Raw genomic sequence first — 14,921 nt, forward strand, 5'->3', positions numbered from 1 at the left:
AACCGGAATCATGGTTGCCATGCTTAATCTGGAAACTAGAGGGTCCACCACCAGTGGAACAGTCCGCTTCTTAAGAAGGTACTCCTCATAGGGGTATCGCCAAGCAACTCGACCCCAAGGGGACGCTTTGGCCTTTCCCACTCTTCAGTGACAATTCTGTCAAAATAGGAGGGGATATGGAACTCCTTTGCCGCCCTGGATGGCTTGAGAGTTCCACAATCAGTGCGCCCACCGGCATCTTTTTCTGCGTGGTTGCAGAAGCGGAGGAATCATCCTCCCTATCTGAGGATTCAGGCCATGTGGTCGTAGGCACTTTTATGCCAGCCCATCGCCCAAAAACCACCTCCACCTGGGACACAAGGGACTCCAGGATCGCCGTCAGTGCATCAATGGATAGATGGGACCCGGAGGGCCCCACAGCCCTAGAGAGGGGATCAGGTGGGGAGATGTGCTCCAAAGACTCCATGAGTCACCAGGAGGACCCCGCAAAAAAGTATAAAACACTGCTAAGGGACAACCCCAATCGCTCTGGCAGCACCACCCGGTTGCCAGTCACAGAACCTCTGTTGAGGTTCCTGTTGAACCGGCCAAGATTTGAATTGTCTATGGCTGGTTTAATATTTAGTGATAAAAAAGCCCCTTATATTGGTGGCCAGTGGAAAGAGTGCCGCCATTACAGTAGTGGTCAGGCTTGCACCCTTACAAACAGCTCAAAAGACCATTAGTGTCATGCCGCTGACTCTGCCAAATGGCATTGGCCCCTGAATTATGCCCATACATGGTTTCAATCATGAACGGTTCCTGCTGGACCGGCCGAGATTCGAACTGTCTATGGCTGGCTTAAGGGTCAGTGGTAAAAATGCCCCTTATATTGGTGGCCAGTGGAAAGAGTGCCGCCATTACAGTAGCGGTCAGACATGACCCGTACAAACAGCTCAAAAGATCATTGGTGTCATGCCCTTGACTCTGCCAAATGGGCTCCTGAATTATGCAGGCACCATCAAATAAGGGGTCAACCTGCCACAGCTCAAGGAACCCCTAACAACCTCTGGAAGAACCCCAGGTTTCCAAAAAAACCCAAGTTGAGAATGGCTGCTATGAGGAATCACCACATTTTTGAATTTCAATAGATAAATAATACAACATTCTCTGTTTATAAACCAACCCAGCACCACGTTGTTTACCTGTTTAAAATGCCCCTGTGTACCACCAAGTAAAGGAGAAACCAGATGTACCTATCCCATTACATGGATGTATTACCCAGTATGTATGGCCATTTAGAACTACCCATATCTGTTTATATACAGACCGTTGTCTAAGGATTCTTTAGTATTAGTATACTCTTCCTTATCACTTAGTAAACGCGATGGTCAAACAATAACACCAACAATGAGTGATTCTGAGAACCCAACCTTTGAAAAACAGAAAGGAGCGTCAGACCAAAACCAGATGAAAGAAAGAGCCCAAGATCACTTTAATTGGTTTGTTTAGGTGGCAACACGCTGTTTTTATAGGATTTTTTTTTAAATCAACAATTCAAATAATTTTGGACTCTTTCATCCAGTTTTGGCCGGTTGCTCTTTTCTGTATTTCTATAGTTTTATTATAACTACTGTTATGTGCCCATCGAGGGAAGCCTTGCTAGAGCTATGAAGCTTGTTTGAAGTTTTCCTTCATTGGACTACACATGCAAGCCTACAGGTTCCCAGTGCCTCCTTGAGTATGTTGTCCGGAGAACCCAACGGCAGATATAAACACCTAACTATCCTTGCTAGGAAAAAAGACCTGAAAGCGGACCTTAACTCTCAATTTGATATTGTCTCCTCTCCACCCCTCCTACCCTTTGTGTTGGCGAATGACATGCACTTTGCCCGCTGTGCCTCCTGGGATACGCAAGTCACATATCCCAGGAGGCATAGTCCTTCAGTGAGAAAGGAGGAGGGGAATGCAAAGGTGCTCTTCACTGGGAGAATCGCCAACTGAACTCAGAAGAGCTGGCAGCTTCCTGATGACGTCACGCAGGAAGATGGCAGCGCGGGACCAAGTAGGGGGCAGAAGAGAAGAGGATCTTAGCAGGACAATGCTGGATCTGCTGGGCAAGTGAGTGTATGAACTGTGCAGGACCCGCAATCAGGTAAGCAGGGTTTAAGGAAGAAGTACAGCTAAAGCTTGTGCAGTTTGTTTTGCACTCCTGTGACTCGTTTTCAGCAGACAGCGAGCTGAAGCTTGCTGTCGGCTGACGTCACAGAGCCAGTCCGAACTCTGGAAAGATCGTGACCATATAGTCGGGATCCGCCCACATTCCTGGACCGCCACCCAGCTCAGCCTCTCAGTGAGCCAGTGAGAGCCTGAGCCGGCCGCTCTCGCCCCCCTCCACAGCCCAGCACTCCAGTGAGCGTGGGGGGCAGAGCAGAGAGCAGTGACTGAAAGTCACCAGCTCTCTGCTCGCAGAGATGTGAGAACTGAGCAATTGGCAGTATTTGATCGCTCAGTTCTCAGTCTTAGAGCCGGCGGGGGACAGATGCAGCATTGGACTGATGCTGCATCCAGCTAGGTAAGTATGATTAAAAAAACAAAAAACAAATCCCATACTTGTCTTAAAAAAATAGGGGACAAATAGGGGGAAATTGCAGACAATCACCTTGTAAAATACCCCATTCAGTTTAAAATAGAAATGAAAGGTAAAACATTTTTGTATAGATATAAAAAAAAAAAAAAACATTATAAATACCTTTTTTTCCTTTTTTTTTTTTTTATAGGCTATCACATTCCCTCTGTTCTCAGCTGCATAAGAGCTGGGGGGAGGAGAAGCAACAGCACACTGAGCTTGCCAGTGAATAGCTGTGCAGCGGGGGCGTGTCAAGAGAAGTCTGATCATTGGAGGAGAGGACACTGAGTTTCCAGCTTAGCTAAAGAACTGACCACGGTGTGCTATCCTGCGTAGTGTGGTCAACTTTTAATAGGAATGCCAGGAGACTGGAAGGAGCACCAGGGATTTAAAATAAAGGAGAACAGGATACTTTTTCATACAAGTACATGGTACCAGCAGGCAAAGATCAGGAATATGAAGTGTTGGGGTCAGTGGTGGCTGGTGCTCCATCAGTCGGGGGGCGGCAGATGGACTTGCCCCCCCCCCCCCCCATATCACTCCAGCCTGCACCACCACATCTCTCCCCCGCCCGCCAGCCAGCCAGTCAGTCAGTCAGTTTACTTACCTTGTTCCTCCGGAATGAAAGGCGGTGGCGGCTTCCCCCTCAGTCTCCTTCATGTCCCTTCTCGGCGGCCATCTCCTCCCCCCTTCTTGGCCAATAGCATGCCTTCTCCTTTCGGCCAATTGGGAAACAGGTCTCAGGACCCGCTTCCTGACTGGCCGGGAGGAGAATCAGTGTGGCAATAGCGAATAGCCCCTGTGACTCTAATGGACGGGCTGCCACTGGTTGGGGTCATAAACACTTTAACTTTGCATTAGCAACAGGCAACCTGATAGTTTTCAAGCCTAAATGGACAATAACCACCACCAACCTCATGCAGTCATTTTCCAACACCCTAATGGCTCCATGCGGGTGCTGGATGTTTAGCATAATAATCCTGCATTAAAAAAAGGCAACTGTAAAAAGCATTGTGAATCCAGACCTGGAATGTAGTTGATCTGTGGCTCAATGCCGGCTGGAAAGTTGGTGTTCTCTGGAATGGAATGACTGTAATCATCGAGAGGAGGAAACTCCGCAGGAATCTCGTTGTTTCGTGGCACTAATACTGGGGGCAGGACTGAGACAAATAAAGGATACAGGTGAGACATGGTCATTCAATTCACGCATCTCAACTAGATTCAGAGATTCACAAAATACACCAACATCTGAATAATACAAAAGGTTTTAAGCAGCAAAGACCCTCGAAATGTACGTATTCAGGCTTCAATTGGCATTCATATTTGCTGGAAAAACCAGCATGTGACGCCAAAGCTGGCAAAAATTTTCATCCGTAAATTCTTTGGACATTGAAAGACTGGATGAAGTACTTCGAAATTTTATTTGCTGTTAACATTTTTACATTGGCTTAGAAGACTTGGTTTTGGAATTCAATGTCATTCCCAAAACAAATACCACATTCAAGGTTCTACATGTATTCGTTCGAGAAAAATTTTCCCTCCTGCTCCTCCCAATTTTCTCGTCACTATAGTCAAAAACGACTGCTGATTTCACCCCGCTAACCATTAGAAAGTTGAACGCTCTTAACCACGCGCCGCCTGAAGGACATCATATGACATCCTAGGGCAGTGATGGCGAACCTTTCTGAGCCCGAGTGCCCAATTGCAACAGATGTAGTGAGCGGCGTTTCAGAGGTCACGTGACTGCGTCCGAAGGAGGAGGAGGGGAGGACAAAACCCCACTCACCCCACCATATGTCTGATCCCTGGGAGGATATCACACATGATCTGCTACAGTAATGGCCCCTCTAGTAGTCCCCGCCCTCCCCAGCAGGTGCAGTGCCCCCTACCCTCTCACCTGTGCACCTCGCTCTGAGCCCCCAGTAATCCCTATCCTCCAAGGGCAGCAGTGACACCCAGCAGTGCTCAGACTGCTCAGGGGTTGAGAGAGACAGGGGGTGGGGGTGGAGAGAGGGGGGTGAGAGAGAGGGGGGCACAGAGAGAGGGGTGTAAGAGAAAGACAGGGGGAATGAGAGAGGGGGGGTGAGAGAGAAAGAGGGGTACAGAGAGAAAGAGAGGGACAGAAGGAGGGGGCTGAGAGAGACAGGAGGACAGAGAGAAACAGGGGGACAGAGAGAGACAGGAGGGGGGCTGAAAGAAAGACCCCTAGCTCTGTCCCTATTTGCAGTCTACCCCCCCCCCCCGCCAGTCTCTGTCTGTACGTAGGTCTGTATATGATCTTGCCCAGTACCTACCATGCCAGTCTCCCTGTGCTCCCTGCTCTGTTCCTTCCAGCGGCTCCCTCGCAGCCTGTGCTTCCCGCCTGTCCTGGTCTTCCATTCCTCCAGTCAGCCTGTTCTCCGGGCCTCACTGTTGATGTTTTAGTGGAGAGGAGGTTTAAAGAGTCCAGGCTCTGGAGGGCACCAGGGATGCTGCGCCCCCTACTCGCCTCTTTGGGGGTCAAAGAGGCGGTGAGGGTCTTTTCTCCCTCCTGGGCTCTCAGGCCTATCTTTTCACCTTCCCCGCAGAGGCTGCCCACTCACTCGCCATGTGCACATACATTCTACCTATCCACCTATCTACCTGCGATCACCGGACTGCTCGTGTGCCCAAAGAGAGGGCTCTGTGTGCCAGCTGTGGCATGCGTGCCATAGGTTCGCCATCACTGCCCTAGGGTTTCAGTGGTTATAATTATACTATTATTATTACACAGGATTTATGAAGCTCTGAACTGGAACAAGACTGCAGATCAGGACTTCTTCACTCTGACTTACCACATTAAATACCTCTTCCAGGTCAGTTGCTCAAGTACTGCCAAGTGATGATCCTGCAGGTCTATTCTATGGTAATGCCAACCCATATGCATTTCAGAATCGGAGGTGGGGGGGATACTTTGGGAGGGGTGCCAAAAAAATTGACCCTCTCTTCAAACACAAGCCTAGTGCTGCCCACCTGCACAGATGGACGATTTCATGAGATGAGGTGTTCTGATGCATATGACTAAAAATATTGGCCTTAGCTGTGACCATGGGATGTTCTCGGGAGAGTAAATGATGTCTCACTCGCTTGCATCAGCTGCAAGCAACTTTTCTAAACTTTATATCATCATTAAAACAAGCTACAGCATGTAAAGGGACTTGAATAAGACCTGCTGTGCGCAACTCCACCCCACAATGATGTACATCAGTGGTCTCCAAACTGCGGCCCAATGGCCACATGTGGCCCTTTGCCTTTGGGCACTAATCCTCTCACTGATATGAGGCACTATGCCTCACATTGACACCAACTATGGGGTACTATTCATCCTACTGACACCAATGATGGGGAACTATTCTTCCTACTGACACCAACGAAGGGCTTCTATTCCTCCCACTACCAATGATAGTGTACTATTCCTCCCACTGGCTTCAGTGATGGGGCACAATTCTTCCCATTGACACCAATGATGGGGAACTATTCTTCCTACTGACACCAATGAAGGGCTTCTATTCCTCCCACTACCAATGATAGTGTACTATTCCTCCCACTGGCTTCAGTGATGGGGCACAATTCTTCCCATTGACACCAATGATGGGGCACTATTCCTCCCACTGACACCAATGACGGGCTACTATTCCTCCCCACTACCGATGATAGTGTACTATTCCTCCCACTGGCTTCAGTGATGGGGCACAATTCTTCCCACTGACACCAATAATGGGGTAATATTCTTCCCACTGACACCACTGATAGGGCAATATTCTTCCTACCGACACCAACGATGTGGCACTATTCTTCCTATTGACACCAACAATGGGCTACTATTCCTCCCAATACCAATGAGAGGGTACTACTGTATTTCCCCCACTGATACCAATGATGGGGCACTATTCTTCCCATTGACACCAATGATGGTGCACTATTCTTCCCAACGACACCAACGATGGGGTACTATTCCTCACATGGACACCACCAACACGCTACTATTCCTCCAACTACCAATGATTGGGTGCTATTCCTCCCACTGACACCAATGATGGGGCACTATTCTTTCTACTGACACCAATGGTGGGCACTATTCCTCTGATGATGAGGTACTATTCCTTTCACTGACACCAACATCCAGCCCCTCTAAAGTCTGAAGGGCAGTAAACTGCCCCTTTGTTTAAAAAGTTTGGAGACCCCTGATGTATATCTACCATTGGCAACCATCAAGGGTACAACAATTTCCATACTTCAGTTTGGACATAAATACTTCTGATATAAACTACATATTTCCTTTACCTGGAGTCTCCACTCTCTGGTAGTGATATGGATTGACGCAGACTTCATCTTTTTTCATGTTGAAAGCATATTCGCACAACTCCATGGCACGTAACTCGTGGTGGCTGTGAAGATCTGGCCACCTCCAAAGACGGCAATATATGACATGAGGCAGACCTTTGCGATGTGATACTTGGAGCCTCCCATCTAGAGACCTGCAAAGATAACAGAAGGTCCATCAACATTTGTAACAAACAGTGAAATATCTTGATGGTTGGGCTACTATAAGTCACCAGTAATGTTTGTCACACTGTTCCTTCATTCATATCATGCACTCGAAAGGAGAAGTTGGTCACAATATTAGGGTGAAAATAAATCAAGGACGGAACTTCACAGGAAGACCAGTCTCAACATTTCCTAATTGAACATAATCCTGGCTCCTATATAAGACAGTCTGGCTCAATAATTCTTCACTGGTTTGCAGTGCCAGGACAGGGTCATTCAGTGCCCACAGCGAAGATGCCAAACTGTTGGAGGATGTTGGATTAGGAAATGTTAAAATAACCCGAAGTGCCCACTGGTTACTTGACAGCTGTCATCTGGAGAGGAAGGGATGTCTCATCCGATCTTCTCCCCCTTCCGCTCCCGTAGCGCCCAATCTTCTCAACATCACAAGCGCTATGCTGTTACATGAATCTCTGCTGCAACTGTAGCACTTATGATGTGGAGGAGATTGGGCGCTGGGTAGTGGAAGGGGAAGAAGATTGGTTGAGACCGGCGGTGCCCCTTCCAATGTGGTGCTTGGGGCACATTCCCTTGCCCCTCCCACAGCCCTACTGGTTTGTTCACACTGGATTATATGAAAAACAAGTACCTGTTCTGCCCAAAGCAATAAGATTCTAGGCCCTATTCTCATAATGCAAGTTGAGGTGGCCACACATGGACCAAGACCATCATACAATGAAACTGTTCTCAATGGCTTTAAAGGAAAATAATGCACTTCCCCCAAAATACCAGAGAATTAGCTTTCAAAAATAGTGTTTCGTTCATCTAAAATGCAGTTTAAAACTACGTACATGGTATGCTGAGAGGCAGAACTATGTAAAACTATCGAAAGAGGACTGGACAAACATCTGGACCTCTGCTGCTAAGAGCTCATTTATAGAATTCATATAAAGTTCTATTTCGTAGATATTTAACTCCCTCTAGCATTGCTAGATATGTACCTCAGTGCTCATCTCTTTACTTTCGGGGCTGTGGACAAGAGGGTACGAAGCTGCAAGTTTGGTGGCCATGCCTCACGGCACAAAGGTTGTGTACCAGGGTTTACTTTCCTATATATACAGTTCTAAATTGTAAATTATGCAATGATCCCAATTCCTACCAAATTACCTGACCCAAAACATTCCCCATGCCATGGTGAAATTGGTCAGCTTCATGTTCAATGCCACCAAACAGACCAAAGCCTATTCATGGAAGTCCCCTCTGCTAAGCTTTCAAGAAATTGAAACACGACAGGACAAAAATTCATGTGTATTTTGCTAGATACACACAAGAAATTTCTTAAGGCCTCGTCCTCATGAATGGTTGACTCCCAACCTAACTTTGGAGCCCCGCATATATAGTTATGTGTGGGTGATTGCCTGACCCCTGTGGATTGGGAGGTTTTCCCCATTTCTCTTCCCTTGCCTCCCTTACCTTTTCTTCCCCCCTCTATTTTTTGCCTGCAATAGTCTTTCTTGCTCTCTCTTTCTTTTCTTCTGTTTTCTTACACACGTCCTCCTTGTTCTTCCTACGCTTCCTATAGATAGTTTAGATATAGTATAGTAAACTTGGAATTATCTCTAGCTCTCTACAGTCCATCCTTTACTATGTATTACTGCGGCCTGCGACCAAGACGTGCCTTTATTCGGCTGATACGAGACACTATTATTCCCACTGAAACTAACAATGAAGCACCATTCCTTTCACTGACATCAACCGTGGGACATTGTTACTCCACTGATATTAACAATGGGGCACTATTCCAACCACTAATACCAATGATGGGGCACTATTCCTCCCACTGATACCAATAATGGGGCAATATTCCTCCCACTGACACCAATGATGGGGCGCCATTCCTCCCACTGGCACCAATGATGGGGCACTATTCCTCCCACTTGCACCAATGATGGGGCACTATTCCTCCCACTGATACCAATAATGGGGCAATATTTCTCCCACTGATACCAATGATGGGGCGCCATTCCTCCCACTGACACCAATGATGGGGCGCCATTCTTCCCACTGACACCAATAATGGGGCACTATTCCTCCCACTGACACCAATAATGGGGCACTATTCCTTTCACTGACACTAATGATGGGGTGCCATTCCACCCACTGAGACCAATGATAGGGCACTATTCCTCCCACTGATACCAATGATGGGGCACTATTCCTCCCACTGATACCAATGATGGGGCGCCATTCCTTCCACTGACACCAATGATGGGGCGCCATTCCTCCCACTTACACCAATGATGGGGTACTATTCCTCCCACTCATACCAATAATGGGGCACTGTTCCTCCCACTGACACCAATGATGGGGTGCCATTCCACCCACTGACACCAATGATGGGGCACTATTCCTCCAACTGACACCAATGATGGGGCACTATTCCTCTCACTGATACCAATGATGGGGCGCCATTCCTCCCACTGACACCAATGATGGGGCGCCATTCTTCCCACTGACACCAATAATGGGGCACTATTCCTCCCACTGACACCAATAATGGGGCACTATTCCTTTCACTGACACCAATGATGGGGTACTATTCCTCCCACTGATACCAATGATGGGGCACTGTTCCTCCCACTGACACTAATGATGGGGTGCCATTCCACCCACTGAGACCAATGATAGGGCACTATTCCTCCCACTGATACCAATGATGGGGCACTATTCCTCCCACTGATACCAATGATGGGGCGCCATTCCTTCCACTGACACCAATGATGGGGCGCCATTCCTCCCACTTACACCAATGATGGGGTACTATTCCTCCCACTCATACCAATAATGGGGCACTGTTCCTCCCACTGACACCAATGATGGGGTGCCATTCCACCCACTGACACCAATGATGGGGCACTATTCCTCCAACTGACACCAATGATGGGGCACTATTCCTCTCACTGATACCAATGATGGGGCGCCATTCCTCCCACTGACACTAATGATGGGACGTCATTCCTCCCACTGACACCAATGATGGGGCACTATTCCTCCCACTGACACCAATAAAGATGCACTTTTCCTCATCAGACCACCAAGCCTGAGACATAGTCTACACCCACTGGCCACAACCTGGTCCCTGTAAAGTCTGATGGGCAGTAAACTGGCCCTTTTTTCTTTTTACAATTTTTGGTGACCATTGCTCTAAAGGAAAAATCTGATACATGTTTACAGTTTTAGCAGTACCATACTGTAAAGCCCTTAAGGGAGGGCTTGGCACATCCTGACACCCACAGAACTGTACGGCTCACTGGTAGCACGCGCAATTGCAACACATGGACAAACTTAAAGCCAGGTTTGGAGGTGTCACCATATTCCACCATTGTACACTTTTTAATGTTTGAGGGAAAATAATTAGCAAAAGGTAAAGGCTCTCATTCACAGTTGCTTTTTTTGCACGCTTTTCACGCGTTAACGTGCACTGGACAGCCCATTCTCCTGCAAGGGGCTGCCCTTCGTGTGATAAACACCCCAAAAAAAGCTCCTGTACTTTTTTTGGAGCAGTGTGGGGCGAGCGTTTTTTACCACACCTTTTAGGTTTTCTGCGTGTTTCTCACACGGCAAACTCACGCCGATACCTGTGCTTTGGGTGCCATTTACATTTAAGAGCAACACAAGCGCAATGTGTGTTTGCAAAACGCGCGGCAAAGCATGTTTTCTGTGTGGATTGCTGTAAACGGGGTGACGTCAACAGGACCTTAGGGTGCAAAAAATGTTCTCGTTTAAAAACTGAATTAGGTTTATAATATAATATATATAGGAGAACATGCAGACATAGGATAACATGGAGACATAGGAGAACATGCAGACATAGGATAACATGGAGACATAGGAGAACATGGAGATATAGGATAACATGGAGACATAGGAGAACATGGAGACATAGGAGAACATGGAGACATAGGAGAACATGCAGACATAGGAGAACATGGAGACATAGGAGAACATGGAGACATAGGAAAACATGGAGACATAGGGGAACATTGAGAAATAGGAGAACATGGAGAAATATGAGAACATGGAGAAATAGGAGAACATGGAGACATAGGATAACATGCAGACATAGGAGAACATGGAGACATTGGAGAACATGGAGACATAGGAGAATATGGAGACACAGGATAACATGGAGACACAGGATAACATGGAGACATAGGAGAACATGGAGACATAGGATAACATGGAGACATAGGAGAACATGGAGACATAGGAAAACATGGAGACATAGGAGAACATGGAGACATAGGATAACATGGAGACATAGGATAACATGGAGACATAGGAGAACATGGAGACATAGGAGAACATGGAGACATAGAGGATAACATGGAGACATAGGATAACATAGAGACATAGGATAACATGGAGACATAGGAGAACATGGAGACATAGGGATAACATGGAGACATAGGAGAACATAGAGACATAGGAGAACATGCAGATATAGGATAACATGGAGACATAGGGATAACATGGAGACATAGGAAAACATGGAGACATAGGAGAACATGGAGACATAGGAGAACATGGAGACATAGGGATAACATGGAGACATAGGGATAACATGGAGACATAGGAGAACATGGAGACATAGGAGAACATGGAGACATAGGAGAACATACTGGGGAGTTTACTGGCTGCAGAAAAAAAACGTCTGATGCCAAAAACAGCCGCTGTAAAAACATCCCGTGTGCATGAGGCCTTATATTTTATCACAAATCGGGTATATTATTGTGTTTGTGTACACTAAAATGTATTTTATTGATTTGTTCCTGAAAATATACATTTGATAAATAGCTGTGCAAATATTGTGCCACAAAAAAAATATTGTAACTACCACCATTTTATTCTCCAGGGTCTCTGCTTTCAGATTACAGGCATACCCCGCTTTAAGTACCCTCAGTTTATGTACAATCGCGAGTACGGACACATTGGTGTCTATGGGGAATCTTGGTCAGCTTGACATGGCACTGTTCCTGGTTTTTAACATTGGCGTCTATGGGAAATCTTAGTCAGCTTGGTAAGGCACTGCTCCCTGTGTAGCATTGGCATCTATGAGAAATCTTAGTCAGCTTGGTAAGGCACTGCTCCCTGTGTAACATTGGCATCTATGGGAAATCTTAGTCAGCTTGGTAAGGCACTACTCCCTGTGTAACATTGGCATCTATGAGAAATCTTAGTCAGCTTGGTAAGGCACTGCTCCCTGTGTAACATTGGCATCTATGGGAAATCTTAGTCAGCTTGGTAAGGCACTGCTCCCTGTGTAACATTGGCGTCTATAGGAAATCTTAGTCAGCTTGGTAAGGCACTGCTCCTTGTGTAACATTGGCATCTATGGGAAATCCTAGTCAGCTTGGTAAGGCACTGCTCCCTGTGTAACATTGGCATCTATGGGAAATCTTAGTCAGCTTGGTAAGGCACTGCTCCCTGTGTAACATTGGCGTCTATAGGAAATCTTAGTCAGCTTGGTAAGGCACTGCTCCTTGTGTAACATTGGCATCTATGGGAAATCCTAGTCAGCTTGGTAAGGCACTGCTCCCTGTGTAACATTGGCATCTATGGGAAATCTTAGTCAGCTTGGTAAGGCACTGCTCCTTGTGTAACATTGGCATCTATGGGAAATCCTAGTCAGCTTGGTAAGGCACTGCTCCCTGTGTAACATTGGCATCTATGGGAAATCTTAGTCAGCTTGGTAAGGCACTGCTCCCTGTGTAACATTGGCATCTATGGGAAATCCTAGTCAGCTTGGTAAGGCACTGCTCCCTGTGTAACATTGGCATCTATGGGAAATCTTAGTCAGTTTGGTAAGGCACTGCTCCTTGTGTAACATTGGCATCTATGGGAAATCTTAGTCAGCTTGGTAAGGCACTGCTCCCTGTGTAACATTGGCGTCTATAGGAAATCTTAGTCAGCTTGGTAAGGCACTGCTCCCTGTGTAACATTGGCATCTATGGGAAATCCTAGTCAGCTTGGTAAGGCACTGCTCCTTGTGTAACATTGGCATCTTTGGGAAATCTTAGTCAGCTTGGTAAGGCACTGCTCCCTGTGTAACATTGGCGTCTATAGGAAATCTTAGTCAGCTTGGTAAGGCACTGCTCCCTGTGTAACATTGGCATCTATGGGAAATCCTAGTCAGCTTGGTAAGGCACTGCTCCCTGTGTAACATTGGCATCTATGGGAAATCTTAGTCAGCTTGGTAAGGCACTGCTCCCTGTGTAACATTGGCATCTATGGGAAATCCTAGTCAGCTTGGTAAGGCACTGCTCCCTGTGTAACATTGGCGTCTATAGGAAATCTTAGTCAGCTTGGTAAGGCACTGCTCCCTGTGTAACATTGGCATCTATGGGAAATCTTAGTCAGCTTGGTAAGGCACTGCTCCCTGTGTAACATTGTCATCTATGGGAAATCTTAGTCAGCTTGGTAAGGCACTGCTCCCTGTGTAACATTGGCATCTATGGGAAATCCTAGTCAGCGTGGTAAGGCACTGCTCCCTGTGTAACATTGGCGTCTATAGGAAATCTTAGTCAGCTTGGTAAGGCACTGCTCCTTGTGTAACATTGGCATCTTTGGGAAATCTTAGTCAGCTTGGTAAGGCACTGCTCCCTATGTGACATTGGCATCTATGGGAAATCTTAGTCAGCTTGGTAAGGCACTGCTCCCTGTGTAACATTGGCGTCTATAGGAAATCTTAGTCAGCTTGGTAAGGCACTGCTCCCTGTGTAACATTGGCATCTTTGGGAAATCTTAGTCAGCTTGGTAAGGCACTGCTCCTTGTGTAACATTGGCATCTATGGGAAATCTTAGTCAGCTTGGTAAGGCACTGCTCCTTGTGTAACATTGGCATCTTTGGGAAATCTTAGTCAGCTTGGTAAGGCACTGCTCCCTGTGTAACATTGGCATCTATGGGAAATCTTAGTCAGCTTGACGTGGCACTGCTCCCTGTGTAACATTGGCATCTATGGGAAATCTTAGTAAGCTTGGTAAGGCACTGCTCCGTAACATTGGCATCTATGGGAAATCTTAGTCAGCTTGGTAAGGCACTGCTCCTTGTGTAACATTGGCATCTATGGGAAATCTTAGTCAGCTTGGTAAGGCACTGCCCCTTGTGTAACATTGGCATCTATGGGAAATCTTAGTCAGCTTGGTAAGGCACTGCTCCCTGTGTAACATTGGCATCTATGAGAAATCTTAGTCAGCTTGGTAAGGCACTGCTCCGTAACATTGGCATCTATGGGAAATCTTAGTCAGCTTGGTAAGGCACTGCTCCCTGTGTAACATTGGCATCTATGGGAAATCTTAGTCAGCTTGGTAAGGCACTGCTCCTTGTGTAACATTGGCATCTATGGGAAATCTTAGTCAGCTTGGTAAGGCACTGCTCCCTGAGTAACATTGGCATCTATGGGAAATCTTAGTCAGCTTGACGTGGCACTGCTCCCTGTGTAACATTGGCATCTATGGGAAATCTTAGTCAGTTTGGTAAGGCACTGCTCCGTAACATTGGCATCTATGGGAAATCTTAGTCAGCTTGGTAAGGCACTGCTCCCTGTGTAACATTGGCATCTATGGGAAATCTTAGTAAGCTTGGTAAGGCACTGCTCCGTAACATTGGCATCTATGGGAAATCTTAGTCAGCTTGGTAAGGCACTGCTCCTTGTGTAACATTGGCATCTATGGGAAATCTTAGTCAGCTTGGTAAGGCACTGCCCCTTGTGTAACATTGGCATCTATGGGAAATCTTAGTCAGCTT

The 14,921-nt window shown here is 46.7% G+C and overlaps 1 protein-coding gene across 6 annotated transcripts in view; it reads right to left on the reverse strand.

Moving 5' to 3' along the window:
- SMAD3 (SMAD family member 3) overlaps positions 1 to 14,921 on the reverse strand; it is a 217,733-nt gene that overhangs the window by 64,642 nt on the left and 138,170 nt on the right. For all 6 annotated transcript variants that reach the window (XM_082253028.1, XM_082253023.1, XM_082253027.1 and 3 more), the window contains 2 exons: positions 6,911 to 7,104; positions 3,634 to 3,768 (listed from right to left, as the gene is read on the reverse strand). In XM_082253028.1, coding sequence (XP_082109154.1) covers positions 3,634 to 3,768; positions 6,911 to 7,104 — 329 coding nt within the window. The remainder of the gene's footprint in view (positions 1 to 3,633; positions 3,769 to 6,910; positions 7,105 to 14,921) is intronic.

The sequence above is a fragment of the Pelophylax lessonae genome (assembly GCF_965119305.1).
Source record: "Pelophylax lessonae genome assembly, chromosome: 4".
NCBI lineage: Eukaryota > Metazoa > Chordata > Amphibia > Anura > Ranidae > Pelophylax > Pelophylax lessonae.